Source organism: Manis javanica, chromosome X (assembly GCF_040802235.1).
Source record: "Manis javanica isolate MJ-LG chromosome X, MJ_LKY, whole genome shotgun sequence".
In the NCBI taxonomy this organism is placed as follows: domain Eukaryota; kingdom Metazoa; phylum Chordata; class Mammalia; order Pholidota; family Manidae; genus Manis; species Manis javanica.
This window is the reverse complement of record NC_133174.1, coordinates 1,616,272-1,642,120: the sequence shown is the minus strand read 5'-3', so window position 1 is coordinate 1,642,120 and position 25,849 is coordinate 1,616,272. Positions and strand designations below refer to the sequence as shown.

The 25,849-nt window shown below is 48.9% G+C and overlaps 1 protein-coding gene across 2 annotated transcripts in view; it reads left to right on the top strand.

Moving 5' to 3' along the window:
• The window catches only part of PRKX (protein kinase cAMP-dependent X-linked catalytic subunit), a 60,002-nt gene that overhangs the window by 18,235 nt on the left and 15,918 nt on the right, over window positions 1-25,849 (top strand). Inside the window, exons 1-4 of one of the 2 annotated variants that reach the window (XM_073228100.1) lie at window positions 2,002-2,021; window positions 3,381-3,549; window positions 14,195-14,458; window positions 21,670-21,789. In XM_073228100.1, the coding sequence (XP_073084201.1) occupies window positions 3,422-3,549; window positions 14,195-14,458; window positions 21,670-21,789 (512 nt within the window). In that variant the 5' untranslated portion in view covers window positions 2,002-2,021; window positions 3,381-3,421. Of the gene's footprint in view, window positions 1-2,001; window positions 2,022-3,380; window positions 3,550-14,194; window positions 14,459-21,669; window positions 21,790-25,849 lie in introns of those variants that run through there. The other variant, XM_073228099.1, reaches the window with a different exon arrangement.

Sequence of the window (25,849 nt, the reverse complement as noted above, 5' to 3'; positions counted from 1 at the left end):
AGTTCCAGCAAACTTGGGAAAAAGAAAAAAAACCTCACACAAACTTAAATTTGAGTTTCTTCCCAATTCATGGACTGTTTTGCATGGTGAACTTTCAAAGACTAAATAAGGGTGTGGGGGGTGGGTGCTCCTTTCCTGAACCCATGGAAACTCCCTTCCCTGAAAACAGGCGGTGAGTTGTTTTTGAGTGGAGAGGATGGTCCATCTCTTTTGAGGAGGAACAATGCATTTTCTGTTCTTTCTCACACCTTACTCTGTTTCGTTTTGTTTTTAACCCAGCCGTGACTTCTGAGTAGAAAGGGGGCTTTCCAGTGCACGCTATGCTGTGTTCGTGGCGATTCTGTTAATATTTTCATTCTGCAGGGTTGTCTAAACACACGGACAGAGGTGCTCCATGTTGCTGACTGTGGAGTGTGGGTACACAAGGAGGCATGTGTGCATGGAGAAGCACCTTGGCACACGCTGACGGCGTTTTTCTAGCGGCTTGGGATTTTATAAGCGTGGAAATCTTTTCTTTCCTCTCCACCCCCTAGACATAAAGCCTGCATGAGTCTGTGTGGAGTCTGGTATGAGTGCGGGGGATGGGTGGGGGTGCACACAGCAGGAAAGAGAATGGCAAAGGCTTTGAAAGGTCAGGACTCCCCCCTCCCCCCCGGGGAAGAGAGGGAAGCCCAGGTCTGCCTCCCTCCCATGTTTATAAACACTGAATCACACACAGGACGGCCATAACTTGGAACCATCTCCCTCATCTGGAAAGTGAGCTGGAGAAGCAGAGACATCTTGTTAAAGGGAAAACCCGTGTTAGACCAGCTATGGAAAGGGTGCATCCCCGCCTTCTCAAGAGATTGCTAAATGTCATTCTGCCTGTGGGAAATCCACGGCCCGCTGTGCGTTGGAATTTAAAATTACTCACAATTTGGGACCGTCATCGGGTGTGCATGTTGATTGGCACATGACTCTTTCTGGAGTGAAATGAGTAAATATTCACACAGAGGGCGATCAAGACCGAATCGTTCCCTATTAAGTCAGGCGCAATGTTTTGTGGCCAGGTGAGCTTGGGAAGACACGTGTAGACTTTGGGATTGTGGGGAAGGAACTGAGGAGCCCATATACTTGATTTTCAGCTTAAATCTTTGACTGGGAATACCTTCGTGTAAGAGCTGCCTCCCAAGTGAGTCCTTTTTCTCTGTCTCACATAATCTCCCAGCTTGGGGTAGAAAAGATGGGGGTCTCCAAGGTTGGGCAGAGGGAATTTTTTTCCTTGAAGACTCCTTTCATCACGGAGGAGACGTCTGGCTTTGAAAAAAAAAGAAAAGACTTCTTTAAAACAAAAATTTCTTGACATAACATTATACCAGTGTCAGGTATACAAAGATGATTCGATACATGTATTGCAAAATGATCTCTACACAAAGATCTGTTCTCTGTTTCTCTGAGTCTTGTCTTTGTAGATTTCACGCGTCAGTGAGATCACACGGTATTTGTCTGTGTCTGGCTTATCTCACTTAGCAGACCATCCTCAGGGTCTATCTGTATCACTGCAAATGGCAAGACTCCCTTTTCATGGCTGCATAATATTCCGTGTGCATCTAACCAGGCAGAGGCAGGTCATATGACCATCCTTAGCTGCAGCAAGGCTAAAAAACAGACTTTCCTACTTTCTGAAGGGAGACAACTGAGAGCTGGAGGTGCACTTTGGAAAGTGTCCTGACACCAAGCAGGTAAAGCTCTGCCCTTTTTTTCCACCAATAATGATCGACTTCCAACACCATTAATGTCAGGTCTGCCTTCAGTTCCATGTAAGCCGATCGACTTAAAAATGGTAGCACGCCAGATTTTCCCACCTCGAACGAGGTTGTTTACCTGTGCAGCTGTGCTCACACTGTGGCATTGAGGGACTCCCTGTGTCTCCCAGGCTAATGCAGGCGTTCGCTAGAGCACACAAGAAACCTGTTTTCATTTCTATGTGTTTGCAGCTCATGCGGCTCAGAGAAAGCTGAAATGACACCACGGACAGACATGTAAGAAAATCTGTTGAGTCCCAGCTGTGTTGTTTTTCTCATAGTCATTGAGGACTCTCAGTGGAGGGTCAAAGACAAATGCTAAAAAGACAAAGTTTTACCTAGTAAATACACTTAGGTAATGAGCGGGTTCCCTCTGGGCAGTAGAGACAGATAATACAGAAGAAAGGCACTAGAATGTCAAGGCCGACAGCCTCCTATGCATTTTAAACTGTGAGATGTTTACTTGTTTCATAATTACATACTCTGTTCTGGAGGATATCTTTTAAAAACATAGTGTCACGCACCATTTGCTTTTTTCCCCACAATTTCTTTTCTTAGTTTTTGTAGATCCCTTTCTACATGTGCTCCAGGAAAACATTCGATGGGAGACTTCATTTAAAAGTCAGAATTCCTTATCGTGCCCTCCCACAGCCCTTCCCCCACAAGGCGAGGGGAATTTTATAGCTTGGGGATTTTGATGAATAGAAAATCGCAATGATAAGTGTTTTGCTCGAGTGTAACTTTATTCTTTTTCACGTTAGTGTGTGCAATTCCAAACTCTAAAGGGGAAAGAAAATCAGTTGCTATGTGGTGGTGCCGGAGGTGTGTTTTTCTATCAAGCCATCCTTGAATTCTGTTTTTTCCTTCTAGCACATCAGGTTGATGGCCAGAGAGCCTTTATTATTATTTTTCCAGAAAGCACTATTAGTTAGCCATTTTCAATTCCTAGGGAGACCGCACCCTCTGCATGTTTGTTCGGATGGTGACTGGGGTGCCACCATACATAAGACACGTCAGTGCAAGGCACTCCAGGACTCAAGATACACGGATTTCCATTTTTCTGCCCTCTACTTTACCTCTTCTCTGGCCACAAATTAACCTCGTTTGGATCTTTGACCTCCTGTTGGCATTGAGTGCCAGCCTGCGTGAAGGGCAGGAAAGTGTGCACTATACCGTTTCCCCCTGCCCCTCATGGAGGCTCCTAGAAATAGGAAGGGGCTGCAGAGAGGTGGAGGGGAGGGCATTTTGGTTGGAAATGTCCCACCTGGGTACCAAACAGGGTTGGTTTCCTTTCCTGTGTGTCACAGTTGCAGTTTTTAAATGTCCGTTCTCCTTCATCGTAACAGATCCCTCTATATGCTACCTGTGTAGGTGTGTACACCTGTAACACTGTCCACACCCGTGCCACATTTTAAAACCAAGAGGGACTGCTTTCTGCACATTATGCACGTGTCTTTGGGAGGAAGGTTGTGGGCCTTCTACCCTGTCTTTACCTAGAAAGCTGTCAAGAAAAAAGACAGACTGAGGGAATGCACCCCCCATATATTCCCGTGCTGCATTTCCTGATGCAGTCCTTCCTGTTTTTTGCCCCTGCAGGCACAGGGACGTTCGGGCGGGTACAGCTGGTCAAGGAGAAGATGGCCAAGCATTTCTTCGCCCTCAAGGTGATGAGCATCCCGGACGTCATCCGCCTGAAGCAGGAGCAGCACGTGCACAATGAGAAGTCGGTGCTGAAGGAAGTCAGCCACCCGTTCCTGGTCAAGCTGTGAGTCCTCCTCCGGGGCGCCTCCACGCTCCCTCCCCTTGGTCCCCCCCCGGGGGTTTCCTGTGGACTGTTGGAGATGTCCACGCAGATGCACGGCAGGCCCTTCCCACTGCAGGTGCTGGGCACCGCTGGGCTCTTCCTTATGCTGCGTCCTACCTGCATGGAGATCTCCTACCTTCCACCGGAGGGTAGGACTGTCATCCACCCACCAGGTGCTGGAGGTGGAGAGCCGAGAGATGGCTGTCTTTCCCCACCGTGAGCACCTTGCACCCCATCCCCGTGTCTTCCCCACACCATCTTCCTCACACTCCTCAAGCTCATTCCTGCAGCCCCTGCCTCACCTGGGGCTCCGTGTCTGCCCAGATTCTCTGCACTGCCATCCCAGCTGTCTTCCTTCCCACCCTTGCTTCCTTCCATGGCATCCTGCTCATTAAAGCCATGGGGCCCGTCTCCATATGTCTCTCCAGAGATTTGCATACTCACCTACAGATCCATAGTGGATTCCGAGCTGCCCAGAATAAAGCCCCAGTGACTTAGCGTCCTGTACATGGCTTGCCAAGACCTCTGTCTTTCCATCCATTCTGTCTCTTTTCCTACGCCCTCCTGTCCGTCATTCAGTCATGGGAAGCCACCTGAAGTCGAAGGCGCAGGGTGCATTTGCATTGTCCCAGCCCACCCCTCCTGTGTGGTGCGTCCTTCCTCTGTGACTTGGGATCCTGCACCCCTCCCACCCGACCGACACTTGCTTTCTTCTCCGATACACCTGCCTGCACATGGAGACAGGTTTTCAAGCATGTTGCCTGCACCCCAGCTCAGGAAAATGCACCTCTCTATTCGAGCCACCACAGCAGTATCCTTCAAGCCCGTATCAGCGTCTTACCCAGAGTAGGGCCAGGTTGCACAGTTAACAAGGACAAGAGGGGAAGTGGCCGACGTTTTCTCCTAAAAAAAAATGTCTTTTCTGGAGCTAAAAGGTGGTCTCGTGCCATTATGGAACATCAGTAGAATGTCATGCTCTTGAGTCATAGAAACAACAATAGTCATGTATTGGGGTGGGGGCACCTCTCAGTCATCAGGTCTGGCAGGGGAACAATGGTTAGAAAAACTGTGTGTACATCATCCTCTGGAATTAAGCTCTCGTCATGTGTTTTCTATAAGAGCATCTACTCATGTCTCTTCTGTGTGACTCTGGGAAAGAATCTTAGCTTGCAAGGCTTTTACATAAATATTTTCTAAAGGAGAGTTCTATTCCTGTGCAATACAGCCAAATGGTTCTCCTGTGATTCAGGCCAGCTGTCTTGGGCGTTTACCAAATACAGGAAGTCTTGAGCCAGAAATACAGGGTGTACTCCAGAAGGTGCTCTATGGGTATATTTTCCAAGAAACGCAGGGGGGATCTTATTATGCAGAGTTTTGTTTTTCTGTGCATCAGCCCTTGGGGGGACCAGGTGTGTTTGAAAACCAGGTTGAAGTCGAGCTAGGATAAGCAGGCTCTTGAATCTGCCTGCACGTAGCATGGGAGGGCGTGCTGCATCTGGCGAGAGCCAGAGGGTGTCCTCAGCCACATGGGTAGGGACATGTCTCAGCAGGAAAAGGCCATGAATGAAGAATGTCTTTAATCCCAGCCATGCAGTTTCTCTTGTACGTTGCTTCATCCAACATGCTGCTTTCCATGCTCTGCAGAAACACCAAGCAGTTTTGCTTGCATTTTTGGAAACCACATGGCATGTTTGTGATGCCAGGCATCAAGCTGATGGACAACAGGAAACAGAAGTTCCCCCTGCAGTGTTCTGGCAGGACCACCAGGGGCATTTTCCAAGTTCAGGATTTGAACCGCTCCTGGTTGTATTTCTTGAAAATCTGCCAGAGTGTTCATTTAAATGCACATCAGAGAACACATTCTGTTTGGGGATAGAGCCATTCTGAAGGCCAGCTCAGCCACTGGAGAGATCATTTTAGAGGAGCTGAGTAACTCACTGTCCAGCTAACGGGAATTGGGACAAAGTCAAGGTTTCCCAGGGAGAAAGGTGTGTGGTCTGCTGTAAGACCAGGATCCGTCCCTTGTCTACTTCTTGCTTGTTACGCTCACAGAAAAGGGTCATTTGGATCCAGAACCTGGGTTCTCAGCCTTGGCACTGCTGACGTCTGGGGCCATGTAATCCTCTGTGTTGGGGGCTGTTCTGTGTAGTGTAGGGTGGTTATAGCATCCCCGGTCACCTCACCTGATGCTGCTACCACAACTCCCCTCCACAGAGGTGACAGCGAAACATGTCTCTAGACATTGGCAAAAAGTCTACGAGGGGGTAAAATAGTTCTCAGTTGTAGACCACTACCAGAGATAGATGGAGTGGGTGGGTGGATGATGGGTGGATGGATGGGTGGGTCGATGGATGAATGGATGGATGGATGGATGGATGGATGGATGGGTGGGTGGGTCGGTGGATAGATTGACGGATGGATGGGAGGATTGATGGGTGGGTGGATGGATGGGTGGATGGATAGATGGATGGATGGATGGATGGATGGATGGATGGATGGATGGATGGATGGATGGATGGATGGACGGACGGACGGACGGGTGGATGGATGGGTGGATGGATGGATGGATGGATGGATGGATGGATGGATGGATGGGTGGATGGGTGGATGGGTGGGTGGGTGGGTCGGTGGATAGATGGACGGATGGATGGGAGGATTGATGGGTGGGTGGATGGATGGATGGATGGATGGATGGACGGGACAAATGGGTGAATGGATGGATGGGTAGATGGGGATAGATGGATGGGTAGATGGATGGATGGATGGATGGGTGGATGGATGGGTGGGTGGGTGGATGGGTGAATGGATGGGTGGATGGATGGATGGGTCGATGGGTGGGGGAATGGATGGATGGGTTGATGGGTGGGTGGATGGATGGATGGATGGATGGGAAGATGGGTGGATGGATGAATGCTTGGGTGGGGGGATGGGAGGATGGGTGGGGGGGTGGATGGATGGGTTGGGATGGATGGATGCGTGGATGGTTGGGTGGGTGGATGGATAGATGGATGGATAGATGGATGGGTGGAGGATTGGTAGATAGGTAAAGATCTGATGAATGAATAGATAAAGTAGGTGATAGATAATAGATATGTAGATAGATAGATGATAGATAAGAGGTAGGTAGGTATGTATGTAGATAGATATGTATAGGTAGGTAGAAGGATGGACGAATAGGTAGACATAATGGATTGATGGATGGATGGATAAAGAGGTAGGTAGGTGCGTAGGTAGATAGATAGACAGATGATAGGTAGATGATGTGTCTCTTGGCCGAAAACCCTTCTGTAACCCTGGATGACCAGTAGAAGCTGATCTGGGGACTGCAGGGTAGTCGTCTCCGGCCACCTTCCAGCTTGTGCACATCTGGCCACCATATTTCCCCGTGCTCCCCATGTCCACATTCCTGAGCCCGCCACCCCGCTCCTCCTGTCCTGTTCTCTGGTCCATCTCAGGGCTTCCTTCTAGTCTTCTCCAGCCCAGATCCCAGACCTTCCTTCCGACACAGCCGTTTGCTCTACAAAGAAGCGTCGGGCCACACCTGGCCTAGGACGAGCACCCCCTCCACCACATGCCTCTTGTATCCCTACTGTGTACCGCGTGCCTCAAAATTCTCACATACCTGTAGTTGGAATAGAATTGCATTAATGTGACATCATTAATTCAAGGAAATCGAGATAAGCCAGGGAATTGCTGTGTTTTTATTTTTTTGTATATATTAACTTGATAAAAATCAATGCTCACGTAAGAAATGCAGGAGCAGATAGCACACTGCCTAGTTATAATGAGAGAGGTTTTACAGAGCTGACTCATGACTGTAGGGGCCAGAGGTCTAAACTGTCTGTGCCAGGCCAGGTGACTGGACATTCGGGTATGACTTGATGTTGCAGTCATGCCTCTGAAATCTGCAGGGCACTCAGCAACCTGGAATCTCAGATACCATTTGTGCCCAGCAGACAATCCAGAGCAGAATCCCTTCTCCCCCGGGACCTTTTCCGTTTGGCTCTTGAGACCTCCAACTGATTAGACAGGGACCACCCGTGGACACCACGCACACCTCCTCTCCCAGTTGGGACCACCCGAATGCCTCTAGGCATTGCCAGTTGTCTCCTGGGGGGACGGACCTGCTCTGGTTGAGAACATGTGCAGCAGACACAGATGAAGTGGGCAGTGAGTCCTGACCCAGCCCCGACCCCAGGTTCCATTGCATCTGCAAAACCAGACCGATCCCTGTGTCACGGTGTCACCTGCCCGCAGCAGAAGCCGGCTCGTGGGATTTTGGGGCCAGCCGTGTTTGATCAGCTTTGTTCTGCACATCTTGTAAGAAAGATCTGGGAGGTGTCCCCTGCAGGGCATAGCCTTCTTGTATCTCCGCCTCAAGGAATTCATGCCTCACTCTAAAGTGGACACTGTCCACGGTTGGGTCTGCTCTCCACGGTTACACAGCCAGTGTGTGGACAAAACTGTGCCCATGTCCTCGTAGTTCAGGGCGAAAAACACCTTGTTCTAATTGCTTTAGTTTCTCTTCCTTTGCATTTTCAAAGCAAAAACCCCAAAATAGCTCTTTCCTGTTCATCGTGGCTGCAAGAAGCAGATGTCACGCAGGAAGGCGGCCCTGCCCTAGTCCCCATTCCCAGTTCTCTCTGAAATTGATGCAATGCATGTTTGGGATTTGAGGGGACCAGGGGGACCTTTCAATTGTCTCCATAGAGTGGAGACGTAAGGTCCCCATATGAGGTTGTTCTTGATGTGGGCCTCATGGATGATGACGCATCAGCCACCAAATGGGCAGAGACGTCGGGGACCCAGACGAGGTGGACGCGTCAGCAGACTTTTGTAGGAAGAGCTGGGATTTGTGGGGTGATAGTTTGGGGAAATCCTTCCAGATTAGGAAGGGTGCAGCAGGACAGCTCTGGGTCAGCTCAATGGCGAGTGGCTGGGCACAGGAACACGGCGAACCCACATACATTGCGTTCTGGGTTCTCTCTGCATTTGGGTGGTGACAGGGATGAGGAGGTCACACCCTCTCTGGGTGACGCAGCATAGCAGGTTGCACCCACAGAAAGAGTACATTGCAGGTGGGATAGTTTGAGTGCAAAGGACCAGGAGGCAGAGATAGGGTGAGCAGTCATTCCCGGGAACCATCAGGCGGAGACCCCAAGGGACCCTTGCGGACAGGGACAGGCAGGAACAGACCATGGGTGGGAGATGGAACAAGCCCCCCAAGGTCACCGTGGGGAAGGACTGGTCCCTTCAGCCAGGTCATTACAGAGGAGAAGCCGTCTCAGATCTCACAGGGAGATGGGCTTACAGGATCGGGTGGCCCCAGATGGGTTTCATTTGCTTTCACTGGCACACACCCAGCTTGATGGCTGCATAGGGAGAAATTGTGACAGAGGAAGGTAGGCGTCATCAAGTTAATAAGGCTGGCTTTAGAGTCTGTTAAACTGTTTTTGGTAAGAGCCCTTCCCAGACACTTTGCAAACAGAAGGCATGATCAGGTTTAGGATAGAAAATGCCTTGGGCTCCGGCAGCTCGGAGCTGGGGCCCCCTGGACAGGCAGGAGCCAGCCTCCTGCACCTGCCCACCTGCTCATTGTGAACAACAGTGTTTCTTTGGCTCTTCATAGTCTCATGGATGCACACGTACACTTGAATACATTTTTAAATTTTAAATTTTTCATGGTGATGATAAGGTACCTAACCTGAAATTTACCATTCTCACCATTTTTAAGCACACAGTTTGGGGGCATTGAGCACATTCACAAGGTCCTGCAGCCGTCCCCACCATCCATCCATCTCCAGGATGTTCCGGCTTGCCATTTCCCAAATGGAAGTTCTGTCCCCATTAACAAACCCCCCAAAGCCCAGCCCCCAGCCCCACCATCCACTTTCTGTCTGTACGGATGTGACGCCGCTGGATTCACACAGGATGTATTTGTCTGTACCCGGCTTATGTCACTAAACATCTCGTCCTGAGGTCCAGGTCCACCCACATTGTGGCAGGTGTCAGACGGCCCTTCTTTTTTCCTGGCTGCATAGTATTCCCTTCTATGGATGGACCACGTTTGCTTATCCATCTGTTACCCTGAAGGTGAGACCAAGGGACCTGCCTTTTCCTCGGGGAGGAGCTTGGCCAGGCAAAGCATAGTTACGGAGGGTGGCGAGTGGGGGTTGGTATAAGGGCAGGCCTGTGTGCACGTGCCCCATGGGTTCTGGACTCAGCACCCCGCAGAGCCATGCTTCTCACTCACACCTGCCACCCTGCAAGCCAGACTTGTGTCCACTTAGCTCCTGCTCCGTCCCGATTAGACGGCTCTCGGTTCAGGGTCTCATGTCAAGAGTGGACTCCTGACCTTCCTCCAGGGCTCCAAGCGTGGAACACTGCTTCGTCTCCAAACTTCTTACATGCATGTTTCTCCCCAGCTGCCCGAGACCGATGAAGCATCCAGCCTCCGTCCTTGGGCTTTGCGTTGTCTCTGCAGCCTGCCCGCACGGCTCACAGCGGTCAAAACGGGGCTTCCTTTCTGTTTCTCTGTATCCTGTATCCCGGCTGCCAGGGTGCTGTGTGGCAGAATACACCCCCTGGTCAAAATTTATCAGTAAGGAAAACAGCAATTAACGAGAAGGACTTAACCAACAGATTGGCAGGGCGCCATTCACGCTGGTTTGCATCTTATAAACTCAGTTTTTAATTGATTGATGGCCACGTAGACTCCGGGGCAGAAGCCGCAAGTGGTGATTTCGTGTTTGTGAACGTGTTTGCAATAGGAAGGCAGTAACCCTGAATGTTTTGGTTCTTAATAACACTGAGCTCTTTACAGATTCTCTCCAAATACGAAAAGTCTTAACGGATGGAGATTTGAAAGGTATACGTCAGAGGAATTTTTCTTTTACCAAACGATGTTTATTTGACATCTGTGATTTGGAGAAGGAGAGGGAATCAGGGTGCCCAGGAATTTTGCTTCTCCATACGCATTATTTGCGACTCCCATATGGAGTACCTTTATTTGGAAAGTCACTTCTCCAGGTGCTCACGATTCATCCAGTGTGACCGGTGTGTGAGTCTGTAGAAGTGACTGGACCGCTGAATGTAGAACCTCCTTAGGCATTACGGTTTGTGGATGCCTTCTTCGGTATTATGGAGGTCTTGGTGCCCTAAATCTTAACGCCGCCCAACCTTAACCAGGGTCTGGTTTGTCAAGGTGATACTGTGATTTATAAGAAGGAAGTGTATATGTGGCTTTGATCCGGTTCCTGGCTCAGAGCTCCTAAAACCCTTGAAATTTCCTGGGAGGGGAGCCAGAAAGGTGTGTTTTGTTACGGGAAGGAGGTGGCCTCTGGGAAGCCGCGGAGGGTGGGGGCTGGTTGCCGGGGGAACCGTCCTGTAATAGAAGGTGGAACTTGTACGCCACCCCTACCTCTAGCTGGGGAGAGGGGCTGCAGGTCCAGCCCATCCCCAGTGGCCAAGGATTTAATCTGTCAATGCCTGCAGAATGACACCTCCACAAACCCCCCCGCCGCCACCCGGGACGGGCTTTCAAGAGCTTCTGGGTTGCTGAAGGCATGGAGACCGGAAACGTGGCTACTTGGAGAGGGCACGGAAGCTCCGCACCCCCTCCCCAAACCGGGCCATGGGCATGTCTTCCATCTGGCTGCCCCTGACTGGCATCTTTTTGTCATAAGCTGGTGTTCTCGTCAGTAAACTGTTTCTCTGAGGTCTCTGAGCGAGCCACTGTAGCAAACGAATCGAACCCAGGGACGGGGTCGTGGGAACCGTGATTTGTCGCTCGTGGGTAAGAAACACAGGTGACAGCCTGGAGCCATGATCGGCACCTGATGTGGGGGGCAGTCTTGTGGGGCCGAGCCCTTCCCTTGTGGGGTCTGACGCCATCCCCAGGTGGACAGTGTCAGAGCTGGCTGGACGGTAGGACACCCCGTTGGAGTGCACACCGGTGGTGTGGGGGAACCCAGAATAATAGACGTGGAGCCCTAACTTCTTCCCTGCACGTGGGCCACGTACCCATGGATGAAACTGGGATCGCTACTCTGCTGTTACCCAGCTGACCCACTCAGGTCGCTGACCTTAGTCTCCTGGTCTCCAGGTCTCCACTCACAGCATTGCTAGGCTGATGCGCTCCACCTGGTTGCCTAATCCTGAACGCTCCCGCCTGCCTTCCCGCCAACCTCCTTGGGCCTCACATCTGCTCCCATTGTTCATTATGTCTGCTGCCCCAAGGGGGAAACCAGGTTGCCTGGGAAACTTAGCGTGCATTGTGCTCAAGAGTTGCTAAACAAACCGGGCAGATTAGGATCCTGGTCTTCGATCAACAGAAGTGGCTCTAGGATCTGTCCAGAGAGGGGGTGCCTGCTAAGGGATGAGGTGCATGTGTGTGCTTTAGCATGTGAGCTGGAGAAGGTCACACGGTCACCAATGAAGGTCTTTTCAAGGCCTCAATGCCCCCCACAAATTCCACAACTCCAGGCCTTTTCCTGATGAGTTGTAGCTAAATTTGCCACCCACCCTTCCCCAAAGAAATTCAGACAGTCACCAGCTTGCATAGAGGTTCATTGCACAATTGTACAAATTCACCCGTCAGGTGTTATTTGAACCCTAGACTGCGTTTCTTCTCCAAAAGAGTGAAATCTTTCTTGGGTTCCAGGCTCATTGACGAAAGCCGATTGTGACTGTCCCGCTTGGAAACCGTGTGCCTTTCTGTTGAAGCATCTAGGGGGGGACACTTAACCAGATGCGTCGTTAGGCAGAACGTGAATGTAGGGTACCGGGCACAAATAGAAGGACTCAACTTTGCTTTAAATGATCTCAGGAATGGGGGGGTATCTGGTCAGTCGCCATAACTATTGTCAATTTCTCCTCCAGAAAGCAAAGGCATCAAAAACCCCAAACGCTCTTTCCATTTCCTGCATCCCTTTCGCCTCCATACCACAAATCCTGAGCCTTTGGGCTGGAAGAATTGAGAAGGGGAAGCAGGAGACGGATACCAGCTTCCTCTAACAGAACAAAGGAAATGCCTGCCAGCCACTGCCCCTGAGCTCCTCGGGGTCGCCTGGCTGCTGAGCGGCCAAAACAATGGCATGGGGACCGGAGGGCATTTAGGCTGCCCCTGTTTGAGGGTTGGTGTCGTCCCTGAACTGCCTCCCCATTGCCAAGGGCATGCACATTCCATGAGCATCTCCCCACTTGCTTTCAGTTTTATTTTAGTTTGTATTACGGGAGTGGCCGGGCCCAGCACCCAGGACCCTCTGCTAGAGGGGGCCCTGAGCTCCGCCCTCCAAGGGTGGCCGGTTCTTAGGCATGATTTTGTTTTTGGTGAGGTTGAGATGGAGTCAGCTGCTTAGGGTCAGGTTGGCTGTAAGCCACGGCTCACACGGTCCTGATCAAGAGGACGCAAGGGACTGGTCACAGCACCGGCAGGCACAGCCTGACCTCGGCTGGCAGCGTCCTGGGGGACGGCTCCTCCTGGGGGCCCCCGCCATGCTTCCTGCATCATGGGTAGGCTCGTGTTCTCACCTCCACTCGCAAACGAGTCCTTATCTCCACCGCTTGTTTCTCTTATCCCCACGTCTCCTTCACGTAGAAGCATTTTCCCCTCCATCAGCTTATCTCCCGAGAGCTGAGACTCTTCTGTTCTCTCTTTGCTGAGACTTCTGGAATTCAGACAAGACCCCACGCCTGCTCCCCTTCCCTCCTCCATGTCTGCCTGCTGACTCCTTGGTGGGGTTAATCAGCTCCTTTGTGGAGAGCGTCTCCTGGATGCGGGCAGTCTCCTACGTGCAGTTGCTTAGATGTGCCTTTCTCTGGACTTTACTGATGACCCCCTTGTCCTGCCAGTCCGTTAATGTACTGCGAATTTCCAGTCTTCATGGAATGTCGTGGGATCGCTGAATGCCCACGGGGTCTGACTGCTTGGCGCTACAAAACCAGATAGGGCAGCTTAGAACACAGACCTTGTATCTTCCCCGTCTGGAGGCTGGGCCCCGAGGTCCAGGTGCAGGCAGGGCTGGCCCTCCGTGTGCACGCCGTCCTCTCCCTGTGTCCTCACGGGGTCGTCCCTCTGTGCGTGTCTGTCTCCTCTTCTCCTCTTCCTATAAGGACACCCACCCTGTGGGCTCAGGGCTCACCCTATAACCTCATTTTCCCTTAGTCTCCTCTAGAAAGACCTAATCTCCTAATAGAATCGTGTCTTGAAGTCCTGAGGGTTTTGTGTGATGGTGTGTGAATGTTAGGCGGGCACAGCACAGCCCATAAAGAGCTGTTAGCCAGTTTATGGTCCCCACATTGTGATGATTCTGGCCCATTCTGAGACCGTTGTGCATTTCTCGGGTACACCGTTATCCGCACGCGTCTGCACCCTGAAAGTATCCCTTCCTCGTACCAGAGTCTCACCACCTACCCATGTATGTATGCATACCTTACTGCATATCTATGCACGTGACGTGACATCTGTGTGCACCAAGCCTTAGCACTGACGGACTCTGAGCCTGGGCCCCTGTTTGGATCGAGTCCTGAATCGGCCCGAGCCTGTGCCCTGACACCCGTCTCCACCCGTGCCCTGACGCCTGTGTTTGCACGGTGGCCTCTCCAGGTTCTGGACGTGGCATGACGAACACTTCCTGTACATGCTGCTGGAGTTCGTGCCCGGCGGCGAGTTGTTCAGTTACCTGCGTAACCGGGGCCGCTTCTCCGGCAGCACCGGACTCTTCTACTCGGCGGAGATCGTGTGCGCCATTGAGTACCTGCACTCCAGGGAGATTGTGTACCGGGACCTGAAGCCTGAAAACATATTGCTGGACAGGGACGGTCACATCAAGCTCACCGACTTTGGGTTTGCCAAGAAACTGGTAGACAAGTAAGTGACTGTCTTCTTCCCAGTCCTGCATCCACAGTCCCCCCTCCCCATCCGGCTGATGTCACTCAGCATGACGCCCCCACCAAGGTCCATCCATGTTTTCACAGACAGCACGATTCCCCTTTTCACAGCCAAGTAATATTCCCTTGCATATACAGACCACATCTTTATCCAGTCATCCGTCAATGGACATCACGGGGGTTTCCACATCTCGGCTGCATATTTGGTTACAGGGCAAATGATTTTGTTTGCAAGCTGGTCAGAATGAAGCTCACAAAACTTCAAAAATAGAAACCTGAAGGGATTTAAAAAAGAGAGACAGAGACCTAGCCACTCAGAGATGGAGACTAGACTGTATTACTTCGGATACATCCCAGCTGTTGATAATAACATGCAGTCATCAAATATTCCATTAAGAGGGACAGAGATGAACATTTTCTTCCTCTGGACCTTTTTAGTAATTTACGTGTCTGAAATTAATCTTGATCTAGAACAGGGGTGTCCAATTCAAATGCAATACCAACCTCATGTGTTACTTAAAATGTTCAGGTAGCCGTGTTTTAAAAAGCAGAACAGGTGCATATCATTTGATGATATAGCCTATTTAATTCAGGATAGTTGACACTTGAACAATGAACATAGGGGCAGTGACCCCCATTGACCCCCCACACAGTTGAAAATCAATATATATCACTTTTGATTCCCCCAAAACTCAGCTGCTCAGAGCCTACTTTTGACCAGAAACCTGACTGATAACAAAGTGTATGAACACATATTTTGTATGTTATATGTATTGTATACTGTATTTTTATCATAAAGGAACCGATAGAGAAAAAGAAAATGTTAGTAAGAAAATCTTAAGGAAGAGGGGATGCCTGACAGCCTTTTCATGTAATACAGTATTTTCATGTAATAATATTTTCATTGAAGCAAATCTAAGCAAAAAGGATTTTTATGAATCACAGTTGAAACCTGTGTTGGTCAAGGGTCCGCTGTACAACCCAAATATGATCATTTCAACATTGAATCAAGTTTTTCAGTAGTTGCGAGTATTGGTTTTTAGATTTAAATTTACAGGCCATTAAAATTTCAGTTTCTCAGTACATTGCAAGCGTTCAGTTGATGCATGTGGGGAAGTGGCTCCCGTAGCAGACGGACAGACCTGGAAAACACACCCGTGTTGTCCCGTTCCTTAGTGGCGTGGGGTGAAGGTGTTCAGCATCTTCCTCACCTGCAGGAACACCTGCGTTTCTGGGAAACAAGGTACCCGGGCGGTCGTGCACTAAGTGGCTCTTCTGGTGATTTTTAGAAAAACCTAAAGACTCTGGTGGTTTTTAGAAAGGGGCCATCCTGGGAATACTGTATGATGCACTTAGATTCAGATTTCCCCCAATAGAATTCCATCTAGTCCATTGCAAAGACTAAAACACATAGAAACGAGATGCTTTTACAGAGTGGAGACCTTATTTAAAAAAGTGGTTTCTAAATGTTAGAGCTGCCCCCTAAGGCAGCGAGCGTGCTGGTATGTGGCATGCCCTTTATTGTCCTTTATACCATGTTCAGTTCTTTGGAAGTCCGACTGCAAGCAACCAGAAGTAGAAGTTCTCACATATTCACTTGTTTATAGATTTGGCCGAACCGCGTTCTTCTCCACTGAACCCATGATGCCCATTTAAGATTCAATGGTTGACTTCCTAACACCCAGCATTACATTTACTTCATAGCGTGGATCTCGGAAAACAAGGCTCATTACCATTGCTGTATTATTTTTACCAAAAACTTCATCTTTCTTTAGTCTGTGGCTAGCGCATGGTGCAAACTGCAAACCCTTAAAAAAAATTTTTTTTGGTCTTTTTTTTCCTCCTTTTTATTTGTTTTTCTGGATTGTATTTGTTCTTCTTGACCGGCTCTGGTGAGGTGTATGACCTGTATACTGGTTCAGGATTCAGACCACACGCAGGATTTTTGAATAAAAAGAGAAAAACATTCACCAGAGTCCCTGGGGGTCACCACAGAATAGATACCACAAAACAGATTCATGTTGACTAATCGTTTGGAACCTCTAATTATAGGGAAGGGTGTTTCTCATATTTTTCTATAGCATGGGTATGGTGTGTTTAAACCTGTTTTAATTACGTACACTCCCCACTATATAAATACATAAATATGATCCTCAGATACTAATGGCGTCATGATCTCATACTTTCTGTAGGCTGTCTGTGATGGATGGATGTTTTTCTCTTATAATATGATTTTACCAAACTCTTGTTTTCTCACAGTGATATTTCCTATTGTATGAAACCACTTTACATACAAACCTTATATTATGCACATAGCCCACCTCACAGTTAGAAAGGAACTAGCATTATTATCATTTTTTTTCTAAAATGATAAAATAGTGATACATTTTATTTAGTTATTCTCTTTTCGTTTCTTAAACTTAGATGTTAAATGGCATGCTGCCCTTTGCATTTTCACTTCTGCCACCTGGTTACGGATACAGTGGAATCCAATCTTTTACAATTGTTACTTGACATTTTCAGACAAACACGAAAGTCGAGAGAATAGTGTCTATTAAATCCTCTGTACCGATCACCCAGATTCACTAGGATACCAGAGCTTTGACATCTTAGTTAATCTTCTGCTCCTCTCACATCTTTATTTCTTGAATTACTTTAAAACAAGTACCCACCGTGCGATCAGCTAACAAGCTCTTCAGAGGTGACGTCCATGCCGTCATCACTGCTCGCAAAATTAAAGGAAAAAGTCCTTACTATCATCTAACAACCCGTCAACATTCAGATACTTCCCCCAGAGGTCTCAAAAATGTCTTTTTGTTCCCCATAAATAGGGACCAAAGCAAGGTTTCCACATTGCATTGGCCTGATTTGTGTCTTAGCTTCATTTAGTCCACACGTTCCCCTTCCAACTTTTTCCCCCTTAGACCCTTTATTTGTCGGATAAACTGGGTCATTTGCGCCTTGGGAAGCCCCACAGTCTAGATTGGGTTTTCATGGTGTTTTCATGATGTCGTGGTGCTTATTCCTTTGTTCCCTGTGCTGCTTGGGAGCTGATGGTTGCATCTGTGAGCAGCTGGCTTACATTCAAGGTCATCCCCACCGTCACCTCCATCATCACTTCTGTGGATGGAATTGTGTCTGTCCAAAATTCCTGCATTGAAGCTCTAACCTCCCACGGGACTGTATTCGGAGAGAGTGCTTTTAGGATGTAGTTAAGGGTAAATGACATCGTGAGAGTGGCATCCTCCTCTGATAGAACCGATGATCCTATAAACATTTCTTTCCCTTAGTTGTGGAGGCAGGAAGTCCGGGATCCGGGTGCCACGTTAGTCTGTCTGTGGGGATGACGCCCTTCCTGGCTTTTCCATGGCTGCTTCTCACCGTGTCTCACATGGCTGAGATCTCTCTTTGTCTCTCTCTGTTTTCCTCTTGTTCTAAGGACGCCAGTTATTAAATTAGTCCCATCATAATCCTGCCTGACCTCATCTTCACTCAATTACATCCCTAAGACCCTATTTCCAAATAAGATCACATTCACAGGCCCTGGGGTTTAGGACTTTTAGCGGGGACACAGTTCACCCAGTACAGATCCCTCAGAAGACGAGGGGAGGGTGCAGTGATAAGACCTGGGGCACGGATAATTCACAGCCCAGGTCTGCATTCTCCAAACCTCCCCCAGGCTCGTTTGTCTTGTGCATATTTGCAACAATCAGAGGCTCTTTGGGGCAATGCATGCCTTTAGGTACATCTAAGAAGCATTGGGGTTTTAGCACTGAGCTCTTCCTGTTTGAGGAGGTCACGTCCCTGGGGCTCCTTAGAACCTGCAAATGCATTCTGCCCTCAATCTGTGCCCCTTATTTTTTGTCCGGTTACCTGACTGCGTCTTCCAGCCACTGCAGAGTCTCTCTTCTGGGTTCCTGCATGGAGCTAAGGTGCTGGCAGGGTCCCTGTCTCACTGCTGGATCTGGGGAGGCCGGGACAAGACAGGCGGCTTAGAAAACCGGGTCAGCACCCAAGGGCTTGTGAGGGAGCCCGACCCGCACATCCACGTGCAGCCCTCCGGAGCTGGCTTGTATTTTCATTGAACCTGCACAATAGTTTCTTTTGATGCCTGGATGGTTGCACTGGAAGAGTCCTTTGCAAAGTGTCTTATCTACATGGTTTTCCCCTCCTAAGGTGTCCCTTCTTTCTGCCTGTCTCCAGACGGGCTCCAAACAGAAGCGCAGCAATTGGCAGGCCGGGCAGACGTGGTCTGCAGCGGTGCGTTCAGGGTCTGAATTGCTCATTGGAGAGTCAGTGGCATCCTGCCTGGAGGTGGAACGCCAGCTGGACGCACCTCAGAGGCCGCCCTCTCTAGGTGCACGATTCCCAGGTCCTTTGCAGACCCTCCTTTTCTGCAGCCCCCGCCAGGGTCCTGGTTACCTGACCTTGACTTTGTTCATCGGGCACTTCCTCCTCCATAGGACGTCCTAGCCTCTTTGGTCTCTGCACATTTACAAAAAATAATCATTGTGGCAAAACAGACATGACATAAAATGTACCAACCTTCAACCTTCACCATTTTTAAGTGGAAAATTCAGTGCTGTTGAGTCCATTCAATGTTGTCCTGCAGCCGTCCCCACCATCTGTCTCCAGAACTTTCCATCTTGCAAAACTGAAGCTCTGCCCTTATGAGACACTCACTCCCTATCCCCGCCCAGCCCCCGACCCCACCGTGTGTTTTTCTCTCTCTATGCAGGTGATGACTCTAGGGACCTCCTGTGGGAAGAATCCGACAGTGTTTGTCCTTCTGTCACGGGCTTATATCACACTCCCCGTTATGTCCTGCAGATGCATCCATTTGTAGCAGGTGTAAGGATTTCCTTCCTTTTTTTAAAATTTTTTTAAATTTTGGTATCATCATTAATATACAATTTCTTGAGCAACATTGTGGTTACTAGATTCCCCCCATTATCAAGTCCCCCACACATACCCCATTACAGTCATTGACCATCAGCATAGTAAGATGCTATAGAGTCACTACTTGTCTTCTCTGTATATATTGCCTTTCCCATGTCCCCTTCCCACTACATTATGTCTGCTAATCCTAATGCCCCTTTTCCCCCCTTATCCCTCCCTCCCCACCCATCCTCCCCAGTCCCTTTCCCTTTGGTAACTGTTAGTCCATTCTTGGGTTCTGTGTCTGCTGCTGTTTTGTTCCTTCAGATTTTGCTTTGTTCTTATACTCCACAGGTGAGTGAAATCATTTGGTACTTGTCTTTCTCCGCCTGGCTTATTTCACTGAGCATAATACCCTCCAGCTCCATCCATATTGTTGCAAATGGTAGCATTTGTTTTCTTATGGCTGAGTAATATTCCATTGTGTATATGTACCTCTCTTCTTTATCCATTCATCTCCTGATGGACACTTAGGTTGCTTCCATTTCTTGGCTATTGTAAATAGTGCTGCAATAAACATAGGGGTGCATCTGTCTTTTTCAAACTGGACTCCTGCATTCTTAGGGTAAATTCCTAGAAGTGAAATTCCTGGGTCAAATGGTATTTCTATTTTGAGCATTTTGAGGAACCTCCATACTGCTTTCCACAATGGTTGCACTAGCTTACATTCCCACCAGCAGTGTAGGAGGGTGCCCCTTTTTCCACATCCTCGCCAGTATTTGTTGTTCCAGATTTCCTTCCTTTTTAAGGCTGACTAATTTTCCAGTCAGGATGGAGCGCATTTCCTTTATCCATCCATCCATCCATCTGTGGACACTTATGTTTATTCTGCCTTTTGGTTAGTGTGAATCATGCCGCTGTGACCATGGGTGTGCAAACATCTCTTTGAAACCCTGCCTTCAATTCTTTTGGACGTATCCCCCCCAGACACTGAATTCCTGGGTCGTATGGCATTTCTCTTTTTAGTTTTTTTGAGGAAGCTCTCTCTGGTTTTCCACAGTGGCTACACCAGTTTACAGGGGTGGGCAGAGCATTGAAAGAGACAAGCCTGGGGGTCGGGACGATGTTCTTGACCTCCAGAATTGCATTTTGGAACATTTCTCTGCCCTGCCCGTGTAGGTATGTCATGGGCATTATATTTCTGTACACTTTTATACTGCACATATACATACATGCAAATGAAATTTACATTGTGAGGGAATCCCCACATTCCAGTCAGTGGACACACCTATCACCTCACACCCTTGACCTTTTATTTTGTTTTGATGGTGAGAACACTTAAAATCTGCACCTTTTGCCAACACCAGGGATGCCATACAGTATTAGGGACTCCCCACACTGTACGTTACATCCCCAGGACTGTCTTATCTCATAACTGCACATTTGTACATTCTTTACCTTCTAACAGGTGCATTTTCTCAGCAACATCCTCCATGCTGAGAGATACAAACTAGGAGAAAAGGAAGAAAATGGGTCTCGTGTTTTCCATAGAGTGTAAATGTTAAGAATGTCATCCAGAATGTTGCAAACCTATACGTTTTTAATGAACGTGGTGGTTCTGTTTAAAGCACATTCTCTTTTGAGCGAAAGAAGGAAGCAGCCATGTCCCCAACGTGTTGGGAAAAAGAGAATCAGGTCGCCCGGGGTAGGATGGTGGGGCTAAAAATCAACTACACGAGACGTGTGGAAACATCCCTGCGCGCTGTGGCTCAGAACCTTCTGCCTCCCGCCAGCTGCCCTCTAGGTGGGGCTAGAAGCTAGATTTCTCCCCAGTCTCAACAGCTTTTGCGGAGAAAATTCTTTCCAAAGTTCCCCAGCCCGGTGAAAACCCACATGAATCCCAGGGTCCCTGCACTTAAGGATTCCTGAAAACCGCCAATGAAATCGCAATTACTGTGAACCCATACAAGCATCTGAAACACTTCAAAACTCAGAGGACAGACAGAACTAGCTACAGATGGACGTGTGTGGGTTCATCAGGGCGGTTAATGGGTGCAGTGTTGGGGGATTCTGTGGCTCTTCTGCTTCAGAGGGAAAATGGGACGCTGTAACAAAAGATAGCAATGGTAACGGTTTCTCTGTGGGTTAAAGAGCATTTGATACACCTCCCATCTGTGGCCAGGACAGTGTGTCCACGGGCTGGGGCACAGAGCATCCTTTTGGTCAACTGAATTCCCATAAGTTGTGATTCTTGCAAGAGGAATGTGTTTGCCAAGCACACCTGAGTTTTGGGGACGTGTTCTCTGTCCGCAGGACGTGGACCCTGTGCGGAACGCCCGAGTACCTGGCTCCCGAAGTCATCCAGAGCAAGGGCCACGGGAGAGCCGTGGACTGGTGGGCACTCGGCATTCTCATATTTGAGATGCTGTCAGGGTGAGTAAGGCTTCCATGGAGAATCAGCATGCATTCCCTGAAGGCATGTACTGTGCACGGCCCCTGCTTCATTAGCTCCTGGCACCGGGCAAGTATTGGGGGGTATCCATGATGCTTGGGGTGTGGTCCCACTGCGGACACTGGTGATGCAGACATTGGTGACGCAGACCGACCGTGGGGCCTGCTTCATAAGGGTGACAATGACACAGCCTTGGAGAAGTCTGTAGGGCATGTCTGTTGAGGTCTCTGTCCAGTGTCTACTGCCTGGTCTTGCATGAATACAGTATTAATCTCCTGTCTCTTTGGAGTCATGAGCAGAGCTGAGTAATGTGGGTGTTGCATAAAGATAAATAAGCCAAATATGATGTAGGACTTGAAGAACACGCAGTGTGTGAGGAAGGAAAAGTACGCCTTGGTGAGATTTGTGAGACCCCATCTCCCCCTCATCCAGACACGAGGGAGGACATTCTTTTGTGATGTCTGTAGCCACAGACAGGTACCAGTTTATTGTCCGTCTAGACAGCTGGTTGTCATCTGCCTGTCTTATCTATCTGTGTATCTGGGTATCTACTATCTATGTATTTCTGTATCTATCTATCCGTGTATATGTGTATATTTATATCTGTGTATATGTATTTATCTGTGTGTATATGTATCTTTATCTACCCATGTGTCTGTGTGTATATGTATCTTTATCTACCCATGTGTCTGTGTGTATATATCTGTTTATATATATGTCCGTGTACGTATCTATGTGTGCGTGTATCTATCTGTGTATATGTATGTATCCATCTATCTATCTCATCTATCATCCCTGTATCATCTATCACCTATCTATGTATCTGTCATCAATATCTATCATCTTAGTATTTCTTAATATACACCCCAAACCCCGGAAGTTCCAAGCAACTCGAAAGGTTAAAATAAATCACGCCCAGGGTCAGTCCATCAGAAAGGTACAAGGATTGTACATCCTCAGGCGGCCACGGTGATGGGCGTCCACTCTACAGCTGGGGCGCATTTTCCTTCTGTAATGTCATTGGCCACGAGAGGGCAGCATTGCCCGACGATAAAAAGCCCTGGCGTCCGACAATCCGCAGTAGGGGAAGTTCACTGTCCTGTGTGTTCTGTCTGCTGTTAAGATAGAAAATAGTATTAATGCATATAACAATACGGAATATTACTAGGAAATCCAATATTGGAGTATAAGTTCCTATTAGAACATAATACTGAAAGAATATAACAAAATTATTGGAGTAAAATTAGAATAGGATAGGATAGAATATATTAGAGTTATGTAAAATAGTAGAATTATTAGGGCATCATCTATTGGGATACTCAAATATATCAGAACAGGGCAAAATAGAATATTTGTATTATCTAACAGGATACTGGCAATAGAATATTTCCAGTGATTCTAATAGAATATTGGGAGTGGACTCGCATATGACATAAGCAGGATCTAATACGGAATGAAGCTATATTATTACAGTGATGGTGAGTGATTAAACTCCTCCCCTGACCAAAATCTGGCAAACTGACCGTTGCATCTTGTGTGAGGTGGGGGCTACATGCTCACAGTCAGCACACAGATGCGTTTCATGTTGACACTCAGAGCGAGTCAGGATTTTCTGGGTGCGTATCCTGCACAGGCCTGGCTGACCCCTCTTGGTCATTTCTTGGCTCTGCCTGCAGTGCCCTCAGCCTCAGCCCTTGCCTGGCCCGCTCCTGAGGCTCATCGTCGTCCCCTCCAACTGCCCCCGCTCCTGCCCGATTCCCTTTCCCCGGGCAGAAGTGGACGGGGTCTGTCTACATGCCTTGACATTCCTGCCTGGCGGTCCTCTGGGGACAGAACCAGTGTTCCTTATGGTGGGAGGCTCTGAGCCAGTCTGGGCAGCGGGCTCCCACCGCCTGGGGTCCCGGGTGGTCCAGCTGCACCTCACACATGCCATGTGGGGCTCCCGTCCCACCTGTGCCACCCAGCCTCCTGCAGGTCCCTTGCCTCTTGTCTCTCCGTGGCCAGCACAACTGGAACCCCACCTCATTAAAATACGTATACTTCACATATACATAAAATATATATATACAAACATACAGAGCAATCAACTAACGATGAACACCAGTAGACTTATTAATGAAGAAATAACCATACTTCCTAGAATTAAAAATATTGACTGGGAATATTGACCTCGTTTTCCATTTTTCCTAATCATCTTTTTAAAGCCTAGTTTCATCTCTGACCGCTTGATGTTCCCGTCTTCTCCCGGACCCTGCCTGGTGTAATGTGCTGTTTTTGTTAAGATACAGAAGAAAATCCATCCCCCTGTAGATGTATACTGAGAGGCAGGGCCTCCCAAAGCTCCCGGACAGGGCTGCTGGGACCGCACGTGAGAACCACGGCTGCCGTGCCCCAGAAGGGTGCCCCTTACCCTCCCCTCTGCCCCAGGGCACACCCAGCCCGGCCCTTTATTCTTGCCGCTTCTCCTGAGGGACGCAGATGTTATGTTTTATCCACTTAAGGATCTTTGAGAAACAAGTCAAAAACTCAGTGATGGCAATAGCACTTCCCCTTCTATTTTCTTTCCAAAAACTCTCTGGTGTTCTTGAACCTGTTTCCAAAGGACCTGCCTTCCGAGGGCTGCCCCCGTTCATGACTTGGGCTGATCACACAGTGTCTAATTGTCTAGGACCCAGTTTTGGTAACGGGGTGTCTGAGTCTGATAAGGAACCTGAAATGAGCAGAACTACCTAGAGACCTAAGTTATCCCACGTTTCCCCTGGGGGGTCCATTGTACAGGGAGGTGTAGAAACCTTGGATGCTCATAGAAAAATGCGCATGGAGAAAAGGGTAAGTGAGGCATGACATTTGAAGGTGAAATTCTTGAGCGCACCTTCTCGCAGGCAGGCAGATTGTCCCTTTGATGACGAGCCTCCCTGTGGATAACTTGACGTCGCTTATGACACCCCCTTCCTGTGGGACAGGCACTCACTGCCTGTTTTGTCAAGAATAGGAAGGATTCTGTTAGATTAGCAGCACAGACTGGGTGCTTTCCCACAGACGTGCCCTAAGGGGACTGTCAGTTCTCATGTGCTCTGAAGATGAAGTCTGCGGCTGTTCATTTATTGCTATTTTTTCTGCTCATCAAACTACTGCCGTTGTACCTGGGATCCTGTCCTAGGCTGCCCGCTTCCCGGGAGACTGTAATATTTCTCGTAAGTGTTTTGAGGTGCGTATGACGCATTTTCTCCCGGTGTTCAGTGTTCCATTGCTGAACGTGTACGTTTCCCCGATGAAGCCATGCAGCCAAGTGTCCTCAGAAAGGGCCCCACCCAAGAAGGGAATACGAGTCCCCCGTCCATTGTTAGAGTGTCTGGCACACAGGGCAGGGAAGCCTTGGAGGCGTTACTGTAAGGCGTTCACGGTGCGCGAGAACTGGCCGCCCGCCCGCACGTGCACCTTCCCTGCAGCCTGGCCTGGGAGGTCTGTGCATCGCTACCGAACCGCAGCAACAGTGGCCGAAGTAGCTGTATTGCCCTCTTGACACAGTGCCTCTCTTTATGCCACGGTGTGAAACGGAAATGTCATTTAAGAAAAAAAGGGCTATTTTCTGCCACATTGCACACAGCTGCACTTTTACATTTTCTGAACAACTTGTTTTCCTCATTACTGTCTCTCCTCCCTCAACTTCACTATTTTTTATTTCAATTTCATCCTCCTGTTCTTTACTTTTTAAATGTTTCTGCTCCTCTCTGTAATTGACTTGGAAATTAATGTGCACACTCTGTGTATTAGTTTCCTATAACTGCCCAAAGAAATGGCCACAGATAGGGGGAATGACAACCACAGGAATTTATCTGTCCATGTTCTGGAGACCAGACGTCTGAGGTCCAGGCGGGGCAGGGCCTGCTCCCTCCCCAGGCTCCAGGGGAGGCTCTTCCCTGCCTCTGCCAGCGTCTGGGGGCTGCAGGTGGCCCTGGGCTTGTCCCTCCCATCACTGCCTCCATGTCCATGTGGTTTCTCCTGTGTTTGTGTATCTCCTCTTCTGTCTCTTATGAGGAC